Source organism: Crotalus tigris, unplaced genomic scaffold (genome assembly GCF_016545835.1).
Source record: "Crotalus tigris isolate CLP2741 ecotype Arizona unplaced genomic scaffold, ASM1654583v1 scf7180000018940.2059657, whole genome shotgun sequence".
NCBI classification, from domain to species: domain Eukaryota; kingdom Metazoa; phylum Chordata; class Lepidosauria; order Squamata; family Viperidae; genus Crotalus; species Crotalus tigris.
The window spans coordinates 1,601,339-1,622,524 of NW_024097284.1; the positions used below are offsets into that span (position 1 = coordinate 1,601,339).

Here is a 21,186-nt window from a genome sequence, read left to right on the forward strand (position 1 = left end):
GAAAAAAACACACTATTGATATAAAGTATAGTATAATGATTGATAAAAACAAAAGGAAAAGAAGCAACACATTTCAAAAAACTCTCAAAAAGGTGCAGATGATGAGACTGTATACTTGAAATAGGATGGGGGAGGGAAATCCTAATTTTTGGTCATTTTTAAAAGAGGTAATAGAGAAACTTTCCGAAATGTGGTAAGAACCTTTGGGGGGGGGGGGGAATTATGAAATGATGATGGACAAGCATATTTTAAATGACCTTTACAATTTTATTTCCATCTCCTCCTAGGAACTAAAAGAACAAGCAAAAGCTGACAAGATTAAACTAGCATTAGAAAAACTAAAGGAAGCCAAGGTTAAAAAGGTAGGGTTTATATGATTGCACTGCCCACTATCCACTACCCATTATTCACTTCCATTTCTTTAACTACCATGTTTGATGCACAGGTTCTCTTTAAGGAACGTTAAACCAAATTACAAATGCATCCAACTTGTAACTTTTAGATTTATAACAAAAATAAGTTATTAAATGCTTTGTGGGTATATTAAGGGTATTTAAATGCTGTGGTTATATTTTTGGACAAACTGGGAACAGTGTTTCTTTTCTGATGTCAACCCTATAAGGTAGACTAGACCAAGAAACCAATGCCATATGGGTCAGATCTGTTTTTATTGTAAGAGTTCTAGTAATCGAATCTTGCAAGTCTGAATGTGTTTCCATCTTTCTCACTTTACCTTCATTGAATTAGGGAGAATTTTTTTTTCAAATTAATTTCTTAGGATGGGCTCAAGTCCCACTTGTCTGACCATTGCTTTGGTAGCCAGTGTTCCTTTCCTGTCTTTCAAGGCCATTCCCTAAGCCCTGTAGATCTGCCTACACCAGTACCCAAAATTAGGAGCTCCTGCCTAGCAAAAAATACTCCACCATATTGCTGAAGGAAAAAAAAAATAAAGGAAATCTAGGTGTAGACCATTGTAGATATGGCGGATAAGCTATCAGTGCTTCAAGTTATTAAGGCTAAACCAGCGATAAGCAGGAAGATGCCTTTATATGTGGGTTTTCCAGATTAAACTGGTTGACCACCATGGAAATGTATTAATTTCCATATTGTTGGTGTTCAATCTGATCCAGCAAAACTCTTATTTTATTTCTACTTGGAAGCAAGGCCCTATCCGTAATCTCAGTTAATGGTTGGGAGAAGGCAATCAACCCATTCAGCCAATTTTGGCCCTGCCAAGAACTCCCATCTAGATCTTACGTCTAGTAAAATGGGTACAGGATTGCAGTAGGGGGATAATGATATATCCTATCTGAGATAAATTGCTGACAGCTCAAGTATGTAGGAATGTCATAATTTCGTAAATTACCTTAATTTTTAAAATGCACACATAAAATAAGCAGAACAAATGCTTGTTTTTTCTTGATTTTCTTCTTATTTCTCTGCGATCGTAATATTCTTGCTTTAAAATGAGCCTTTAAAAAGAAATTGTCAAAATTCACATATAGCAAGAATTCCTGAAAAGACTATTGTAAAGGAAAGAGCGTTATAGTAAAAGTTCATAATAAAAATAATGCTGAAATTTCCAGGATTGATTTTAATGAATTTTCAGTATGTCCACTTATGACCACAGTTGCATTAAATTACTCTTTCTTAGGCAAAAAAAACCCATTGCATAAAAAACGCCTCTGCTTTTGGGGCCTTTGATTGGACCCCCCTTAAAATCAAAGAGAAATGTTAGAAATGACTAAATTGCATTAATTTGGTGAGAGTCAAGACCAAAAAATTTCATTTGGATGCAAAGCCAGATTTAAATGCTGGTCTTTGTGAACATATTGTCCAAAACCAAGTTCACAATTCATTTAAAAATTTTATTTAATCAAAAGCATACGTTAAGACAGGGGAGAACAAATCTGAGGGGGTGATGAATGAAAGATGGATTATTTCTCTCAATCTAATTTGTGATACAGGACGCATTTGAATCTGCAATAATCTTCCATTTTTATCAGCCATGGCAGACTTTTGTGTACTCTGGCCTTTTCTTCCAGGCTGAAATTAACTGACTGATCTATTATTTTCTTCCCAGCTTGTTGTCAAGGTGCACATGAATGATAACAGCACAAAGTCTCTAATGGTGGATGAACGGCAAGTGGCACGTGATGTCTTAGACAATCTCTTTGAAAAAACCCACTGTGATTGCAATATAAACTGGTGCCTTTATGAAATATATCCTGAACTACAAATCGGTAATTTTCAAACCATCAGCTATATCTTCTGATATTTGTATAGTTTTCCCAGAGAGCATTTTCTGGATTCAGCCACCCAGCCTGTTTCTGTATTAAATGACAAGTGTGCTGTTTGTTGCGTTCTAAAGCTGTGAATGGCTGGTGTGCATTTTCATATGTGTATTCATATAGGCGTAATAGGAAAAAATTGGCTAATCAGACAGATGCTCACTTCATACAAATAAGGCTTTTTATCTGCCAACTAAATTTATCAACACTTTTAGGAAGCTTCTTGTTTTGATGAAATTACTCTTGTTTCTGCCAATTTAGCAAAAAAAATATAAAGGCCTAATTATTAAGATGGACAGTCATTTTAAGTTATATTTCTTTCTCTTCCCCTCACTCCTTCTCTAGAAAGATTTTTTGAAGATCATGAAAATGTGATTGAAGTCTTATCCCATTGGACTCGAGACACTGAAAATAAGATACTATTCTTGGAAAAAAATGAAAAATATGCTGTATTTAAAAACCCTCAGGTAAATTAACATGACAGAGGCCAAGCGTTATTACCCTGTAAGTTGTAAATTTCTAACAGGACCACAAGCATCTTTGAGAGAAGCCACACAAATTTCTTAAAATAATTTGTCCAAGCAAAACTAGTTGTAGTACAAAAACTGGCAGCAGGCTTGGGTAGGTAAAGACTAGAGCAAGTTTTGAGAGGCTAAACCTTTGGGTCTATGCATATATCAAAACCGCCTGCCAAAAATAAATTTTGTTTATCATTTAGTTATTTGGTTTTTATTAAAGGGTATCCCAGAAATTCATTTACCATTTTAAAATGTAATGATATTGCAGTTTAAGACTGTCTGCTATAGCTGCACCAGTAGAGGGCAGAAAATAGATATGGATTTATTCACTTCTGTAATATAGAGATAAGGATTTAATCAATAAAAGGTACAAATTGCTTATCCACATTCTTAATAATTCACACATTGACTGCCTATGATTAAAAATAATACAGCTTTGATAACAAAGAACAGCTGTAGTGAAGAAACCCCACAGATGTTTCTGGTGATACTGAAAGCATATTATTCAAGACATAAATAATTGTGTACAAAATCCCTGTCTTCCATAGAACGTTCAAGTATTCGCCAAAATGTTTTGTTGTTCATATGATTCATCTCTTTCTGGAAGTAAATTTGTTTTGGGGGAGAGGATATCAGGTGTAGATGAGCAAAATTAATTCATATTTTGGAAGATGTACTTTTTATAAATGATTAACCATTCTTAGAATGATTACATCAGTGCCTTTCAGGAGAAAAAACAAGACGAAAACATTTTATGAACAGAATCTCTGTATACATGCAACAGGGAAAAAAGTAGATCTCACAAACCTGAAGTGTGTCCAGTATTGATTTACTTTAGGTCATGTAATGATACTTATTATGTTGATTTTAAAGAACAATTCAGAAACAAGAAAAGTTGAGCGGAAATTTTCAAAGATATTTTTTTTTGTTGTTAGTTGCGAAGTCATGTCCGACCCATCGCGACCCCATGGACGACGTTCCTCCAGGCCTTCCTATCCTCTCCCATCTTCTGGAGTCCATTTAAGTTCACGCCTACTGCTTCAGTGACTCCATCCAGCCACCTCATTCTCTGTTGTCCCCTTCTTCTATTGCCCTCAATCTTTCCCAGCATTAGGCTCTTCTCCAGTGAGTCCTTCCTTCTCATTAGGTGGCCAAAGTATTTGAGTTTCAACTTCAGGATCTGGCCTTCTAAAGAGCAGTCGGGGTTGATCTCCTCTAGGACTGACCAGTTTGATCGCCTTGTAGTCCAGGGGATTTGCAGGAGTCTTCTCCCGCACCATAATTCAAAGGCCTCAATTTTTTGGCGCTCAGCCTTTATGCAATTTTCACAGCCATACATTGCAACTGGGAAAACTATGGCCTTGCCTATACATATTCAAAGATATATATAACACCTATTTTTGCTCCTAAACTTATATTCTAGAACAGGGATTCCCAACCAGGGGGTGCGAGATGATATTCCAGGGGGTGCGAAAACTTGGGATTTCAAAATTATAGTGTATATGCATAATTAGTTGCCATTATTTCAAACTTTTGTAAGGGGTACGAGAATATATCAGAAGCTTTCTAAGGATGTGAGGTGTAGAAAAGGTTGGGAACCACTGTTCTAGAATAATCACTATGGGTATTAATGTAGCACTAACACCGACACTTTCTAGAATTTCTGTCTTTGTTGGGTTGAAACCCACATTTAATAGGCTGTAGACATGATTGTGTTTTGGGTGCTCAGCAGCTGGCCTGTATTTACAGCTGTTGCATACATTAAATACTGTTGATAACATGACCATGATTCATGATGTTTTTGCCTAAAACTGGCATATATTTTTGGTTTTTGGCAAATATGCACCATAGTGAACCACAGGTTCCCTTAATGACTGCCATTAAATTTGGTTACGACTTAACGACTATAGTGGGCAGGCTCTTGTGTATGGGGAAATACAATTTATTTACGAAGGAGAAAGACTATTTCTTTCAAATAATTTAACTTTAAAATAGAAAGCACATTTTAGATTTGGTGAAAGTTTAGTAATGAAGGCAGACAGTTTGTTTGTATCCTTTTTGGAAGGATGTTGCCATCAATTCAGAGTCATCTTCCTTTTAGCTAAGTGTAGTACATTTCTATATCCTTATTTTTGTAATTGGTTTTCTCAGAGCAATCATATAAAGAGGTTGTGTTTCATGGAACTACAGCAATGATTCAATAAGTAGAAGGTCAAAACTTTTTACCAAAAGCTAGGGCTTCAAATAAACCTACATTTTCCAAATAAATGAACCAATAGAAATGACTTCTTAAGGTAATGGCTGATTTCCAACATAGCAAAGTAAATCTGCTTTTTTGTTGGCATAATTGGAGTGTCTCAGTACATGAAGCTTTACTTTAGGCTTATCCTAAGGTTTTAATTTATCCTACGATTGCAAACAAGATATATGTCACAGGGAGAAAAAGTAGATCTCCTAAGTCTGAAGTGTGTTTTGTTCAGTGGGAAAGACATCATTTGGTGCAAAGTCTCTGTGCAGTGCAGTGCAATGAGCCAGAGAATCCACTCCTTTTTTAGTTAATCAGCTGGATGTTGTATAGTTAATAAGGAAGAGCCAGGTGCAGTTATTCAACAGTGAAAATACACATAATGACTATCCAGCTGCTTCATTCATTGCATACCAGCTTTCTTGTGTACTGATGGATGAAGGGTGGCCTAGATGAAATAATTTTAGTCTAACGGTACTCTAGTTTCTCAAAAAAAAATAAGAACTGAACAAGAAACATGAACATTTTCGGAGATATTTTAATGTTCACATTAGGCCAGCTTGATTTCTCCTTCCATGTTTGTTAAACATGGGACATGAGAAAACATGAGAAAAAAAAATCTTGATGTGTGTAGGACTGCAAGTTCCATGATGCCCAGCACATTCTACAAGGCAAAGTTATTTTGTTATTTACTGCTGGCAACAGAATTGAGTTTGTTCAGTGGGGAGAATAACAGCAAGAAGATTGGACTTGGTGTCTACACAAAATGCAAAAAACAGCATTGGTAGACTTCCTAGGAATATCTTTACTGTGCAAACCTTGTTATAAGTAATGTGGGGTGTTAGAGAATTTTAATTTCTCTATTGGTGAAAAATAAATCAGAAGCTGTCACAGTTGACTGCATTTAGCCGATTCAAATAACTTCTTTATATCGAAATATTTACATTACCATACATTCTTCTTTACAGCAACATAGCTTAACTGAAGACTTCTTACAGAGACAAAACTTGAGACTGGAAATCCAGTTCCTAACTCAATACTCCTTTTTGCACAGACTCAGTAGCACTTTCCTCACATTGGCTGACTGAGTTACCACATGACTCTTCCTATTCATGAATATTCCAACACTCCTCCCTTCATGACAGGAAGAGACATCAGACCTATTAATTTAATACATTCTTTAATCGTGAAAAACCTTGTGCCACTAACCTGGCCTTATACTGTATATCATTATTTGGCAATACCTTTTTCTTATATACCCACTTACAACCCACAGCTTTGGTTCCCTGTGGCAAAGTCACTGATTTAAATACTTCATGGTCTCCCATGGATTTCATCTCTTTATCCATGGCCTCCTTCCATTTTTCTTGTTCAGCTTTTGGTAATGCCAACACCTCTTTATAACTTCTTGGCTCATACCACACATTGCAAACCTTTACCTTGCTGGCAGAATACCTGTCAGGCGGAATTCCTTTAGTACATCGTTCTGACCTACGTGGTATTAACTGCTCCTGTGTCTCAAGTCTTTCTGGCTTCATGTTTTGTTCAGCCTCTCCTCCCTTAACATGGACATCTTCAATAATGATTTTTTCATCATTAGATGTATTATTGTCACTAAACAGATCACCGTCATTAAGTGAGACATACCCAGAATTTGCATTAATTCTGTCCCAATTTTGTTCTGCAAAATTAGCAGACCTTGAAATTATAATTCTTTTACTTCCATCGCTAAAGCGATATCCTTTTGACCCTGGCTCATAGCCCACAAACCTGAGCTTTCTTGCCTTTTGCTGTCCCTTTCTTCTGATTACTTTTGGTATATGTACCCATGCAGTACTTCCAAAAATTCTCAAATAGAATGGCATATGGAGTATTATTGAGGAACTCCACAGCCTGTTAGCTATATAATTGGCAGTCAATATGGCTTCTCCCCAATATGATTCAAATCAGAATCCTCCAATAATGAATCTTTCATTGTTTGCAAAACACCATTCCTTCTTTCAGCTACACCATTCTCTGCTGCTGTGTAAGGATTTGTACGTCTGTCTTATCCCCAACTGCCCCAACCATTGTTGGAATTTAGTTGACATAAATTCAGTACCTCTGTCAGTTTGCAACTGACACACTTTTTGTCTGTACCTTCTCTCTACAAAACTTACCCACTGTTTGAATTGTTGTAGCACCTCTGTCTTTGCTCTAAGCAAATAGCAAAATGAATACCTGCTATAATCATCACCAGTGCATATTTTGCTCCTCCCAAACTGGCTTGCATAGGTCCCATCAGATCTGCATGGACCAGCTCTAGAACTCTTTTTGTTTGTCTTGTGCTACATTTACTAACTGGGAATGCCTTTGACTTTGATGCTTTGCATACTGCACAGTCCAAATATGTTTTGCATCCTTCAAATTTAGCCCTTCTGCAAAATCTTGCATTTGCTGTAAAACTTTAAAGCTTGCATGGCCAAGTCTTCTATGCAGAAGATGAACACATGAATCATGCTCTGCAACATTCTTAAATATATGGGAACATTGAACCTTTTGTCCCTGCAATACATATAGATTATGTTCCTTTATGCCTTCTGCACAAATATTCCCATTCCTTTTGATGAGACATTTCCCATTTACAAAAATGACCTCAAAACCTTGTTTGTCTAAATTAGACACACTTAACAAATTATGTTCCATCTCAGGTACACAAAGCACATTGGTAAACTTTGATTCCAAATATGGAATTTTTACATCGCTTCTTCCGATGACTTTTGCTTTCTGGCCATGTGCTACTGGAACAAACCTGCAAAATAATTCAGAGTCATTAACAATTGTTTGACTTGCCCCACTATCAATTAGCCACTTGTCTCTGTTGTTGCTATTGCAAACTTTTGCAACACCAAAATGTTCCTTTTGCAAAGTAGTCCTTTTTTGCATGCACAAATGTCTTTTGCTGCAAATTGTTCCTTTGCAAACCGTTCCTTTGCAAATGTGTCTTTTTTCCACAAATGTAGCAAGTCTTTTCCCGCTCTCTGCTTGCAAAATCTCTCCTTTGTTGCAATGTGGTCCAGATTTGATCAGCTTGTTTCTTCTCCTCTGGAGACTTGCAGTCTGGACCCCCTCTTCAGGAATTTCTCCTCCTTGTGGTTGCTTCTAAAATGGCGTTTTTCTTCTTCATTAAGCAAACATGCCTTTAAAGCCTCAAACTTTAAGTCTTGCTCTTCTTTGCATTCAGATATTGCAGAAACTGTGTCCCAGGTTTTATCTAAATTGTTCAACACCAATAAAACCTTCTGGGACTCAGGGAATTTAATCCCACGTTCTAAGTTCAAAAATAAACTTTGCATTTTATTTAAATGCTGTTCCACAGATTCACCTGGTTGCAAACAGGCTCTGTAAAGTTTTCTTGACAATTGCACTATGTTGCATGCAGAAACATTCACGTGCACAGCTCTTAACTTCAACCATATCTCCTTTGCAGTCTTTAAATTTGCAACATTTAGAAATTGTGCATCATCTAAATTCAAGATAAGATAAGCCATTGCTCTATCATGGCTTTTCTGATCTGCAGTTGCAAATACTTGTGGTGGATTTTCAACAATATACCACAGCTCTTTTGCTTTCAGCAAACATTCCATTTTTGCAGCCCACACAATGTAATTCTTCTGGCCCAAACAAGGCACACAGTTTTCCTTAAATTCCATTGCAGCCATTCTGCTAATTCTGCCTTGTTCTTATACTTTCTAAACACAGGCAATTTCTTCCAGCTTTAAATTATAACGCAGTCCTTAGTAAGCTCTGGGCCCATAACCTGTTAGAGAATTTTAATTTCTCTATTGGTGAAAAATAAATCAGAAGATCTCACAGTTGACTGCATTTAGCTGATTCAAATAACTTCTTTATATCAAAATATTTACATTACCATACATTCTTCTTTACAGCAACATAGCTTAACTGAAGACTTCTTTCAGAGACAGACCAGAGACAAAACTTGAGACTGGAAATCCAGCTCCTAACTCAATACTCTTTTTTGCACTGACTCAGTAGCACTTTCCTCACATTGGCTGACTGAGTTACCACATGACTCTTCCTGTTCATGAATATTCCAACATGGGGTATAGAAAGAGATCCTCATAGTATTACATACGTTTGTTTAGAATTTTAATTTTCTTGAATTTAGGAACACTTTCCCTAGGAAATGCTGTTAACATTGGATTCTCAGTGTTATCAGTGACTAATGCCCCAATTTAAAATAGCCATAAGCCTCTTCCAGAAATGAATGTTTCCATTCATTGGATCCATTGAGGCAGGATTTGGAATACTTAACCTGCCTTTTTGTTATTGTTGATTTTCTCATCTGATGTGCCCCAAAGCAGAAGAAAGGAAACAATCCTGTTACAATGATTGAGGACAATATTTCTCAGTCCTAGCAAGTATAGGATATGTGGACTTCAATTTCCCAAATTCTCTCCAAGATACTGGCTGGGGAATTTTGGAAGCTATAGTCCACATGGATAAACACTGATCAAGCAAAATCTAGAGCAGTTTAGTTAGAGGGGCTTATCTTGGATGATAAACTCTATTTCTTGCTCTGTGCTTAGAGCTTTTTATTTGAATGAAAACTTGTTTGTAAGTAATAAAATAGATAGCTGATGAGAAAGATAGCTAAAACGCAGCTTGACCTAATATCATCCTGTCTCAGTCATGTTTGGGGGCTTATTCAAGTAGTAACTGGCTATTTTATTGGTTCATTTGTCTTTTTTATTAGAATTTCTACTTGTCAAACAAAGGAAAAAATGAAAGCAAGGAAATGAATGAGAAAAGCAAAGAAGCATTATTGGAGGTAAACTTATGTTAACAAATTGTGCATTTGATTGTAAAACAACTGCTTAAGTTCTTCCTTGTTCCTGAAATAGAACTGAAATATTTCAGTTCTCCATTTGATGCAATATAAAAACAGGAAGTTCAGACTTCAGGGTTGTATTTTAAAAGTCTAAAAAATCAAGTAACTTCAACATGTGTAACATGAGGAAACTGATTCTGACAATTTGGGTCAAGTTAGAACCGATTCACAGGACCATGGAAACTGACCTTGACAGTTATATGAGTTTAGGAAACAAATTGATTCTGTGATAGACCCATGACAAAGGGCTGGCGAGAGATATCTCAGCCATAGAAGGAACGGAGACATAGAAAGCATCTCGGAAGAGTCTCCTTTCTTCTCTGGGATTTAAAGGCAAGAGAGAGAAGAAGTGCTTTCATAACTCAAAGTGATTTGTCCCAGTAACCTTGCAATAAGAGTTAGTATTCATGGGTTTGGTTTCCTGCCTGGATGACTTTAAAGGTCTAACATATATACTCGAAGAAATAGAAACTTGTGATCTCATTCCGAACATATCCGAAGATCCAGGGCTTCCTAAAGGGCTAGGTTTTTGCTTGGCTTCACCATGCTAAAGAGGAATATTCACTAATTATTGTGAGGTTGTCCAAAATAATTATTTACCTTCTCACATATTTGAAAGAGACTAACAGATTGAAATGTTTAACTCTACAGGCACATACATTTAATAAATAAATAAATTTACTAACTTCGTTTAAAAACTATCTATTAAATTTAACATTTATTGCCTTGTTATAAGCTCTGCCAGTGTTTTAAATATGAAACTGCTCTCAAAATCCCAAAATCTTCAAGCTTGAGTCTGGCAGGTGATAGGTACATCTGCCTGCATTTCCAAAATGCATGATGCACTTGTTTGTTTTTAATACTTGGGTCTGTGTGTGCTTTGATTTAGGAAACTTTTTTCTTATTCCAAATGTTTGGCCACCTGGTGACTCTAGCTATTTCCGGGCTTTGCTCTAAGCTGTAAGCTGTAGAAGCCTTGTTTTTCTTATAGAACAATGATGCTCTCCAGTTGTTTCAGATTGTACCTGTCATACTAGAAATTACATCAAAACTGATGAGAGTTGGTTCAAAACATAGAAGACCCTAGCTTGCAGGTCATTTCAGAAGAACCAGCATTCAGTCCTTGGTATCTCTGTATAAGTTTGGCAAATATTCCTGGAGGAAATATGGGTAATTGGCAAATAAATAAGCTTGTCTCTTTTGAGTTTCAGTATTTAGTGACTGTGATCTAGACCAGGAGTCTTCAAACTTGGCCCTTTTATGACTTATGGACTTCAACTCCCAGAATTCCTCAGCCAGATTTCCTTATGTTTTGCCAGCAACTATGGCTAGTATCTTCAGAGGCAAGGTAGTCATAAAACTCTGAAGCCCAATCCTGCACAATTTGGCAAATATTCTTGAAGGAAATTTGGTAAAGCTGCTCTAACCAGTGCAAGCCTTATGGAGGTTACTTTAAAACCATGCCACCAAAAGCTCTTATTTCAAATTCAGCCACTGGTCAGTGCCTGTCCAAGAGTTCAGTGAAGTTGTTCACGTGTTCAGGGGGTCAAGCATTGCCCTGTTTTTGATGGTGGTCAAGGGAAGATCAAAGTTGATGGACTGAATGGAAACTCAGGCTTTGGAAGCAAAACTGAACAAGCCATGTTGTAAAACACGTGGCTTATTCACTTACTGCTCTGTCTCACCACTTTTTCTCTCTGCAGGAAAGCTTCTGTGGTACATCTGTTATTGTACCAGAAGTTGAAGGTGCCCTTTATTTAAAGGAAGATGGAAAGAAGTCCTGGAAGAGGCGCTATTTTCTTCTACGAGCTTCAGGCATTTATTATGTCCCCAAAGGAAAGACCAAGGTCAGGCATGTCAAAGAAATGCTTTGAAGCATTAAAGCAATTTGTAAAAGGGAAGGCAAGGAAGCCTCCAGGGAACCTTTGAGGAACGGTGTCTGCTATTTGGGCAAATATGGAGAATGGGTGGCAGAATTCCCTTGATACTTATTCCCTTTATAGACTACTCTTTTATTTTTCAATAATAATCAGTTGCATTCATAAAAATTTCAGTCATGAAGAGAAATAACATCTCTGAACTGCAGTTGGTCATCCACTGCAGAATTATGTAATCATTTTTGCTTAATTTTAAAGAAGTAGAATAGAATGGAATAGCTTTAAATGTCAAACAGCAGACAAGAAAGCTGCCATTGTTTGGGCAAGGCCAAGGAGAGGATTAGCCTGGGAGCTTCTTTTGTTTTACTCCTCCTCTTATAGAGAATGCTAGAAAGCATTCTGAAATCCATTTACATAGATGCATATTTTTCCTGAGTGGTTTTTTTTCCCCCATGTGTCTAAATCATACAGTGGCAGGGGTGTCCACAGTCCGGGATCAAACACATCAGAATGGCTGCCACAACCATACTCTTTTTTTCCTTATGACTACACCTTGGGATTTTTCTGCTTGCCCTGGGGGTACCCTCCGCAATTTTTAATTTGAACCTGGTTAGTCAGAGGGATTCTCTGTTTCTTTTTTAAAAGATATATGTATAGGGAAGATCCGTTTTTCAGCAATTCTTGTGAACTAGGTTCTGAAAAGCTACTAATAGTTAAAAAACAACTACAGGTAGTCCTCAATTTACAATAGTTCACTTAGTGATCGTTCAAAGTTACTACGGCATTGAAAAAATGACTTATGACCAGTTTTCATACTTATGACCATTGATGTATCCCAAGGTTACGTGATCCCCTTTTGTGATCTTCTGACAAGCAAAGTCAATGGGGAAGCCAGATTCACTTAACAACTGTGTGACTAATTGAACAATTGCAATGATTAGCTTAACAACATGGCAAGAAAGGTTGTAAAATGGAGCAAAACTCACTTAACAAATGTCTCCCTTGTGGGGCTCAATTGTGGTCATAAAGTGAGAACTATCTGTATATGTACATGAGCCAGGAAGAATTTAGGGCCTGTTCTATTTCATTCAGATTGGTTCTCCATCCACAGATCCTTCACTGGGAAGCTTTGTTGCCATGGCAACCCATTAAGAACAGCCAATGTGCATTGTATGATAGTAGAAACACTGTTTGGCAGGAGTGCAAATTGGCACAGAATGACAGATGAAGTTTTCACCTACGTACAAATAAATTCAGTATGCATTACTGAAAAGTCTCCTCCCCCCTTCCCTATGAATTCTATGCACCGTTCTTGAACAGAATGGTAATGTTTTTGTGGGTTTATTTGCTTCAAGTCCTCAGAAGCAAAATGCTACATATCTTCGCCATCGCTCCTAAACTTACAATGTGTTACAAAGGTTCCACTGTCATTAATCTCAGATCAATAAGTACATCAAAAGATTATCCAAGGCATTAACATGAATAAATGGATAATTATTCTAATAACTAAAGATTGTGTTTTTAATTTTTAGACATCCCGTGACTTGGCTTGTTTCATACAGTTTGAGAACGTAAATGTTTATTATGGTATTCAGTACAAAATGAAGTATAAGTCCCCTACTGATTATTGTTTCGTCTTAAAGGTATGTATTACAGAACATGCACTCTTATTGTATAGTGTATTGTGTACTAAGTTATATTTGGTGATCATGCATTCCTATAATGTCTATTTAAAAATAATCCTTGCTGAGTTTAATAAGGTATAGGAATATCTGGAAGGAATAGTCAAAAAAGTTAGCAGCCACAATAGTGCAATCAAAACTCTGGCCATTTTTATGTGTAACACACATTAATAAAAAGCAGGGTATCAATCATACCGTTGTGTCCATCTTTTGACTTATGACTATATGTCCAGACATCCCTGATAAGGCTCATTTTCAGCTAAATGGGTATATCTTATAGAAAGACTGTCTAATTTTTCAGAATAAAAATTATTTTTTGGTAGCCACATAAGGATTTGATAAGGAGATTATTATAATTGTACAACATGGGTTTGTGTTAGGACCACTGCTAGCTCGTTCATAAATCATCTATTTGTAGTGACATTGTCAGGTTTGTAGGTGATGCTAAATTTTGCATGCTAGTGAAAGACAAAAAGTAATTCATTTTCCAAATTGAATGAACCATATTTTGGCCTACAGTTCAAGCATGATGGAGCAAACAATCTAGTTGGGGTTCAGATGGACAGTTCAGTGGAAGTGTTATCCATGTGTATGGCAGCTGTGAAAAAGTAGATTCCATGTCAGGGTTCATTAGGAAAGGAATGAAAATGGCAGCAGAACCAATTATTCAAGAGGTGGTGGGTTCCTCTTCACTGAGTGTATTCACACACAAATTACCTGGTCATTTAGAGGGAATATTTTAATTTGGATTCCTGCACTCATCAGGGCTTTGGGCTGCAAAGAGTAGTAAATGGTCCGTTCCATTTCTGTGATTGCATGGAAAGAATAACCCTTTGAAGAAAAGGTTGATACTGAACATTTTAGACTTTTAAATTATGGGGAAAGAAGTGAGTCAGAGGTAATATGGTAGGAGTTATAAAACTTTGTATGTATGGAGAAAAGGGAAGAATTTCCCCCTCTCTTTTGCTCATCATATTTCAGCCAAATACTATGAAATAATTTTGGGTAACAGTGATAAGCAAAGGGAGTCACATCCTACATGCTTAATTACACAACAGCAGTTGCTTCCCTAAGATGTGCTTAATAACTAATAACGTTGATAGTGTCAGAAATAACTCATGCATGGAAGTAAAGAGCATTAGTAGTTACTGATCATAATAGTTACATGCTGTTTAGGTAGCCTGTAAGAAATGTAAGCCCTCAGTATATAAATTTGATTTTACAGAAGGGAATACATGAATGTGTCTGATGTATGCAAACTTTTGCTTACAAAAAGGTTTGCTGAAACTGAATAATCTAGGACAGTATTTCTCAATCTCATGATGATTGGAGAATTCTGGAAATTGAAGTCTGTACCTCTTAAAAGTTTTTGAGCTGGATAAACACTGAACATCATTTATGCTCATAAGTATCCTTTTTTTCTACCATGGTTTCAAATTCTTAGTTTTAATCTTTAATCTAGTTGGCTATTTAATCTACAGTCTACTCGTCTGAGGTCTTATCATAAACTTGCCAGTTTTACGAGAGAATCTTTTAAGTATTTTGCCCTTTTAGGGGCTGCTTGGCACACATACACAGGAAAAGATCTCCTTTGTCAACGATTCCTAGAATATGATCCCTATGAGGCTGCAAAAAGGGAATCAAAAGACATCTTTTTCATTTAATCTTCAAAGTGGTTTAAGTAATTTTCCTATTAGTTTTCAGAAATTTTACTCATGTTTTGCTAGGATTATGGTTTGCTTCATTTCCTATCTTGGGAGTTTTCAGAAAGGTGTTACAAATGCTTTCAGTAAGGAAAGCCATATTTTCCACATTGTGGGTAGCTAAATGACAGGGGTCAGCCTGATGGAATGCTCAATCCTGCCAGCTATTTAAGAGGGCCAACCCTGGGGAAATAAATTAAAAACTATACATTTTGTTGAAATAAACAAAAATGTTTTCAGCTGCCATTATTTTGTTGATGTTAATGAACAACCAAAGAATTTGCAATCCTGGCTTAAATCAGTAAAGATCACTCAAACTGAGAAGATAAAATTTTGTCAGCAACATTTCCTGGTAGTTCAGATTCAGGTTCTGGGCAGTACATTATGTAGCATTTCTTTAGAAAATTTAAAAAGCCACCAAAAAAAAACTTCACAGCTGGTGCTAGTAAGGTAATCTATATGTAAATTGGCTCATTTAGTCAGTCTGTTATGTCTTGGATACCAGGAGAATTTAATTATGCTTTATTGGCACAAGTTTTGCTTGAGTAACCTGAGAGTAATGGTGCATAATGTGGAATTAATCTAGGGTGAAAGAACTGGTACCCTGGGAGCAAACTGGCACAATAGCTTCCTCTTATCCCATTTCCATTGCTTAGTACTTTCCTTCGGAGCTCATGCAGTTCATTTTCCTAATTCTTTCAAACATTTTGCTCTCTCTCAAATTGGGTTGTTGTATTCTTTAACAACAGTGTGGCTAGCAACATTGCTTGTTTACTAATAGCATTTGCGGCTTTCCCTGAAATAAAATGGAAAAGATCATTCATCTGAATCTGGGATTTGTTTTGGTGCCTCCCACGTCTGACTCCTTGAAAACAGCACAAGAGGATAGCCATGTTAGACTATGGTGGTTAAAAATCACTCTGGTAGCACTCTTCAGACAAATAGATTTTATTAAAATGCCTTTTTAATTCATTTATTTGAGAAATATGAAAAGGCATTTAATAACCTTTAAAAGATACTTCCAGCCACTTTCTGATCTTTCTAAAGTAGTGTTAAAGTAGTCTTTAAGGAAGAAGAGGTCTGTTATGTGGAAGTGTGTAGTGGTGTTTGGATGGTACAGATGACCCATTCTCATGTTGTAACTCCTATCTCTTGAGGGCAGGCTATTATGGATATTCTGGTTAAATATAGTGCATGTGTTTTCCTTTAAAAGTTGCCTTGTTAAGACTATACTTGGAATATTGCATCCAATTTTGATTACCACAATATAAAAAAGATGATACTTTAGAACAGACATGTCAAACTTGTGACGTCACATGACATTGCGCGACGTATTAGAGCTTTTTTCCCATTGCCAGCAATGGGATGGGCGCGGTTTCCTGGTGATGTGTCTGGCCCACAGGCCAGTAATTTGACACCCCTGCTTTAGAAAGAGTGCAGAGAAGAGTAACAAAGATGATTAGGGGACTGGAGGCTAAAACATATGTAGAATGGCTACAGGAAATGGATATGTCTAGCCTAGTGAAAAGAAGGACTAGAGGTGACATGATAGCAGTGTTCCACTATTTGAAGAACCTCTATAAGGAAGAGGGGTCAACCTATTGTCCAAAGCACCAGAAGGCAAGACAAGAAACAATGGTTGGAAACTAATCAAGGAGAGAAGCTACCTAGAACTATGGAGAAATTTCCTGACAATGAGAATAATTAATCAGTAGAATGGCTTGCTTCCAGAAATTATGCTCCATCATTGGAGATTTTTAAGTAGACAGTAGTTGGACAGCTATTTGTTTGAAATGGTACAGAGTCTCCTTCTTGGACAGGGTATTGGACTAAAAGACCTCCAAGATCCATTCCAAGTTTGGTATTCCATTATTCTGTTAAGGTGGCCAGGAGAAAGTCACTTCCTGGCACTTGGTTTTTTTCCCCTTTTAATCCGAGTGGTGAGGTCATTGAAGTTAATCACAGAGAAACCACCACATCCCTCCTCCCACTCAAGTTTCACATAAAATTATAAAGCAGCCTCAATTTTTGTTTTTTTGTTTTTCTGCTGCAGTCAGGCAAAAAAAAAAAAAAAAAACTAAAACGAGTCCCCAGGGTTTATTTCCTATCTTGAGAGTTTTGAGAAACAGGGTAAGTTTGGCACTATAACCAAAAAGATGTTACTTTACAAACACCTCTGAGCTGGTCTTTGCTCACTATTCTAGCTACTCAAGATTCAGATCAGTGTACCTGCCACTCCAACTTATGACAAATTATGATTAAGATAATAATTTATATAAAGTTGCATTTTGAATTTCTGAAATAGCTCCCCCTTCCTATCATCCAACAAATTAAGAGTATTTTAATTAAAGGTATATTGAATTGTGGTATGTGAGAATCAAATCTTGCCCACAAGTTTATTTAACAAAATCATGTCAGCCCTTGCCTCGCAACCTTTTTATCTGAGAGGGGGAAAAATTTCTTGAGGAGATTTGTTTAAGTGATAGAAAAAGAATAGTTTGTCTTTAATTTTTTTTAAAAAAATAAAGATTCTTGATGAAATTATTGAGAAAATCTAGAATTAATATTATTCAGAAAATAAAATATACAAATGAAATATACAAAATAAGCATTATAAGAAAATGTATAATCTTCTGTTTGCATCTGTGTACATATTTCTACCCGTTCATTTCATGATGAATTGATTCTACTCCACAAAAAGTTATGTCTAATAAATATGATAGCCTTTAAGATGCAATAAAACTTTTTTATTGCAATATAGATTAAAAACAGGAAAAGTAAACATTTAAAAATGGGAAAGTATCTGATGCCATCTACTGGATTTATTATGTTACTGCAAAACTATTAGCTATTTTTGTAAGACTAGATACAGATTATTTAGTCAGTAGGTAGATTGGACCAATGTTTGTACATCAGTGTCAGAAGAATTTTGACAGACTGTTTTGCATTGTTGATAACATGTCAGTAATCACATAGAATTAATTTGGCATGTAATTTAGTCCTGGGAGTTTGATTGATGAAAGCTAGCATCCTACCCATGGTGTTGAATAAATATGAATAGGTGATGTTCTCAGATCCTAAGGAAATGGAAAGTTAAAATGAGAAAAAAAATCAGCAGAAAAGGAAGGAAAATTGTTTGCTTTTGGAAAATGCAGATAGTAAATTTGTCTTCCTGTTTTAATCACTTAAGGACAATTTGACAATTAAGAACTGTTCATATATTGGGTTTAACTTCAGAAGTCTGATGTGCTTCAAATTACTTTTAGCTAAATCATATTATAAGTTGTTCCAAGTCAAATTTCCTTTGAATAGTGCACAAATATTTATAATCTGTGATGTTCTGAAATATGACTTTGTGTGATTTATTTACAGATGCATATCCAATTAGTCTCATGTTAATTTAACATTTCATTATTTAAAGCATTATTTAACTCCTTTGTAATCAGTTAAAAATAAAGATAGCCCTTGCTTGCAGTCTAAAATAGCTATAAAAAAAAAGAAGAAATGGAAAGAGAAGAATTTTCTAAAACACCAAGTTTGACTACAGATTTTTAAATACCAATTGCAATCATGTAAACTCTCAGTTGGGTACCATTAATCTTTTGGAAGGGCTGATGAAAAATACTGCTTTCTTCTTTGGTTTCTCAGTTGTTTGCGGTTTAAAGTAGCCAAGATGTAGTGATAGACAAGGAGCCTTGTGTGGGAAGTTGGCTTGTCTACTTGGGTTATTTCAGCAATTTTTTAATGATTAAAAAAATACTGTTGCTGTCATTATTTATAGCATCCTCAAATACAGAAGGAGTCACAGTACATCAAATACCTGTGCTGTGACGAGAAGCAGTCTTTACATCATTGGGTAACTGGTATCAGAATTGCAAAGGTAAGAAGAAAAATGATATTTCTCCATAGTAAAAGAGAAAGTAAATGGAATGATGAAAACCAAAAAGGGCATTATCCCCTTATGAATAAAAATTCGAGTGAATAAACATATAAACATAAACAATAACTGCAGAGTACCTAGAACAGAATTTGTATTGGGAAAATAAATTATTTGGTCAAACAAATAATAGGCTTTCAACCTATTGGTTTACAATCCTGTTTACCAGTTCATAGTTTTTAATGGAAGAGATTTCAAATCAAGCACTGAAGAATTTCTGTTAAGAATTGATGGAACAAGCAGAGAAATGCATGTTCATTTTTTTATGATGGAAAATCTGTCAGATATTTGTGGTGCTTATTTTTCAGTATGGAAAGGCCTTGTATGATAACTACATTGGTGCGGTACAAAAGGCTGAGTTAGCTTCACGTCTGGCAAGGCCAGGAAATACTAAATCCATAGCTTCTGGGGGATCATCTTCAAAAGGTATCCAAATTATTTATTTTTTAAAAAAAAGTTATTGTGAGGATTATAGGCTTAGCTTTTTTCCCTACCATTTGCCAATTGCTATCATTTTCTAACATGTTCAATAATAGTTCATTTTAGGATGTGAATTTTTAGTAACTGAACACATTATAATCTGCATTAGGGAAATAAAGTCATTTGTATCTACTTGATGTAAACCTGAGAAATTTCTCCAAGTGAACAGAGGTTCATTTTATTAATGAGCACTGATGTGAATAACAATTCTGCAGCCAAAGTTTAGAGGAGACCAAAATGGTAAAGAGAAAAGTTCATTTGGCAATAATCACTGCATCTCTCCTGCAGGAGCAGATAATAGCACAGGGATTATTTCAGGTAAAAGCTTACAATATGGTTCATTGTAAGCTTTTTACCTCATGGTCAAACTTTACATTTTGCATATACAGATATAGTCTTATAAAATTCTGACTGGTTGCTTCTCCATCCTAAAATATCCTGATATGCCCACTAATTTGTTTCTTGGTTTCTTTGTAAATGATCTATTTAGAGTTAATAGAGAATGGCCTTTATTTGTCCTCATAACGTGATCTTAATTAGCTTGCTAAGGTGTTCTTCTTGTTCAATTCCAACCACAATTCAGGCCAGATTTGCACTGTCTTCCTGACCCATTGCCAGAGCAGGCCACTCACCATTTCCTGACTACCGGAGTGGTTGGTATCATCCTCCACCTTCTCCTACCCTCTGCTTTTGCATCCCTGCAGTCATGTTTGGAAGCTCTGCTGTTTTTTGTCTTGAACCATTTTAAGTCCTTCTGAACAGTTCATCTACCACAGGGGTGTCAAACTCGCAACGTCACGTGACATGTCGTGACATTTCCCCCATTGCTGGCAATGGGGTGGGCACGGTTTTGGCGTGACGCATCCGGCACATGGGCCGGCAATTTGACACCCCTGATCTACCAGGCTTTATTCCAATCTAGGACATCCTCAGCTTTGCTTAGCTATAATGCTTGGTACCCTCATCCCTTCCAATGCAGTTCACTGCCCTCTAAGGCTATTTCATCCTGGGCTGTTATATCTGCAAGTGGTCAGATCAGAAGAAAACAGTGACCATAAAGACCAGCTCTCCTGCCATTTTCCTTACCTCTTACGCCATCTGTTGTACCTTTACATTTCTCAGTGGCCACCATTAGTTTTTTCACAGTCTAGAGCAGGGGTATCAAACTGCCAGCCCATGGGCCAGAGGCGTCATGCCGAAACCGTACCCACCCCATTGCCAGCAATCGAGAAAAAGTCGTGACACATCACGACACGTCACATGACGTTGCGAGTTTGACACCCCTAGTCTAGAGAAAGCATGCTCTGCTTTATTTCCTACCTCATGCCTTCTCTCCTGAATTGGTTTCCTTTCCCTTTTTAAAAACTATAGGCACAGAACATAGCTATCAAATTTGAAGGACTTCTACTTCTTTTGTTCAATGAATCTGATTCTTCATTGCTACAGAATTTCTATGGACTTGCAGCGGAATGAAGGAACCTGTTGTTTTTGATCACTGTAGCACTCAGAACAGCGATGCTACAATTAGGAGGGAAAAGGGGAAAAAATCCATGTTAAAGGGC

General features: G+C 36.5%; 1 protein-coding gene across 3 annotated transcripts in view; it reads left to right on the forward strand.

Moving 5' to 3' along the window:
* Positions 1-21,186, forward strand: part of LOC120314496 (amyloid beta precursor protein binding family B member 1 interacting protein) — a 51,325-nt gene that overhangs the window by 26,268 nt on the left and 3,871 nt on the right. For 2 of the 3 annotated variants that reach the window (XM_039357643.1, XM_039357645.1), the window contains 8 exons: positions 288-362; positions 2,084-2,243; positions 2,637-2,758; positions 9,811-9,885; positions 11,649-11,792; positions 13,355-13,465; positions 18,989-19,087; positions 19,429-19,570. In XM_039357643.1, coding sequence (XP_039213577.1) covers positions 288-362; positions 2,084-2,243; positions 2,637-2,758; positions 9,811-9,885; positions 11,649-11,792; positions 13,355-13,465; positions 18,989-19,087; positions 19,429-19,570 — 928 coding nt within the window. The remainder of the gene's footprint in view (positions 1-287; positions 363-2,083; positions 2,244-2,636; positions 2,759-9,810; positions 9,886-11,648; positions 11,793-13,354; positions 13,466-18,988; positions 19,088-19,428; positions 19,571-21,186) is intronic. The other variant, XM_039357644.1, reaches the window with a different exon arrangement.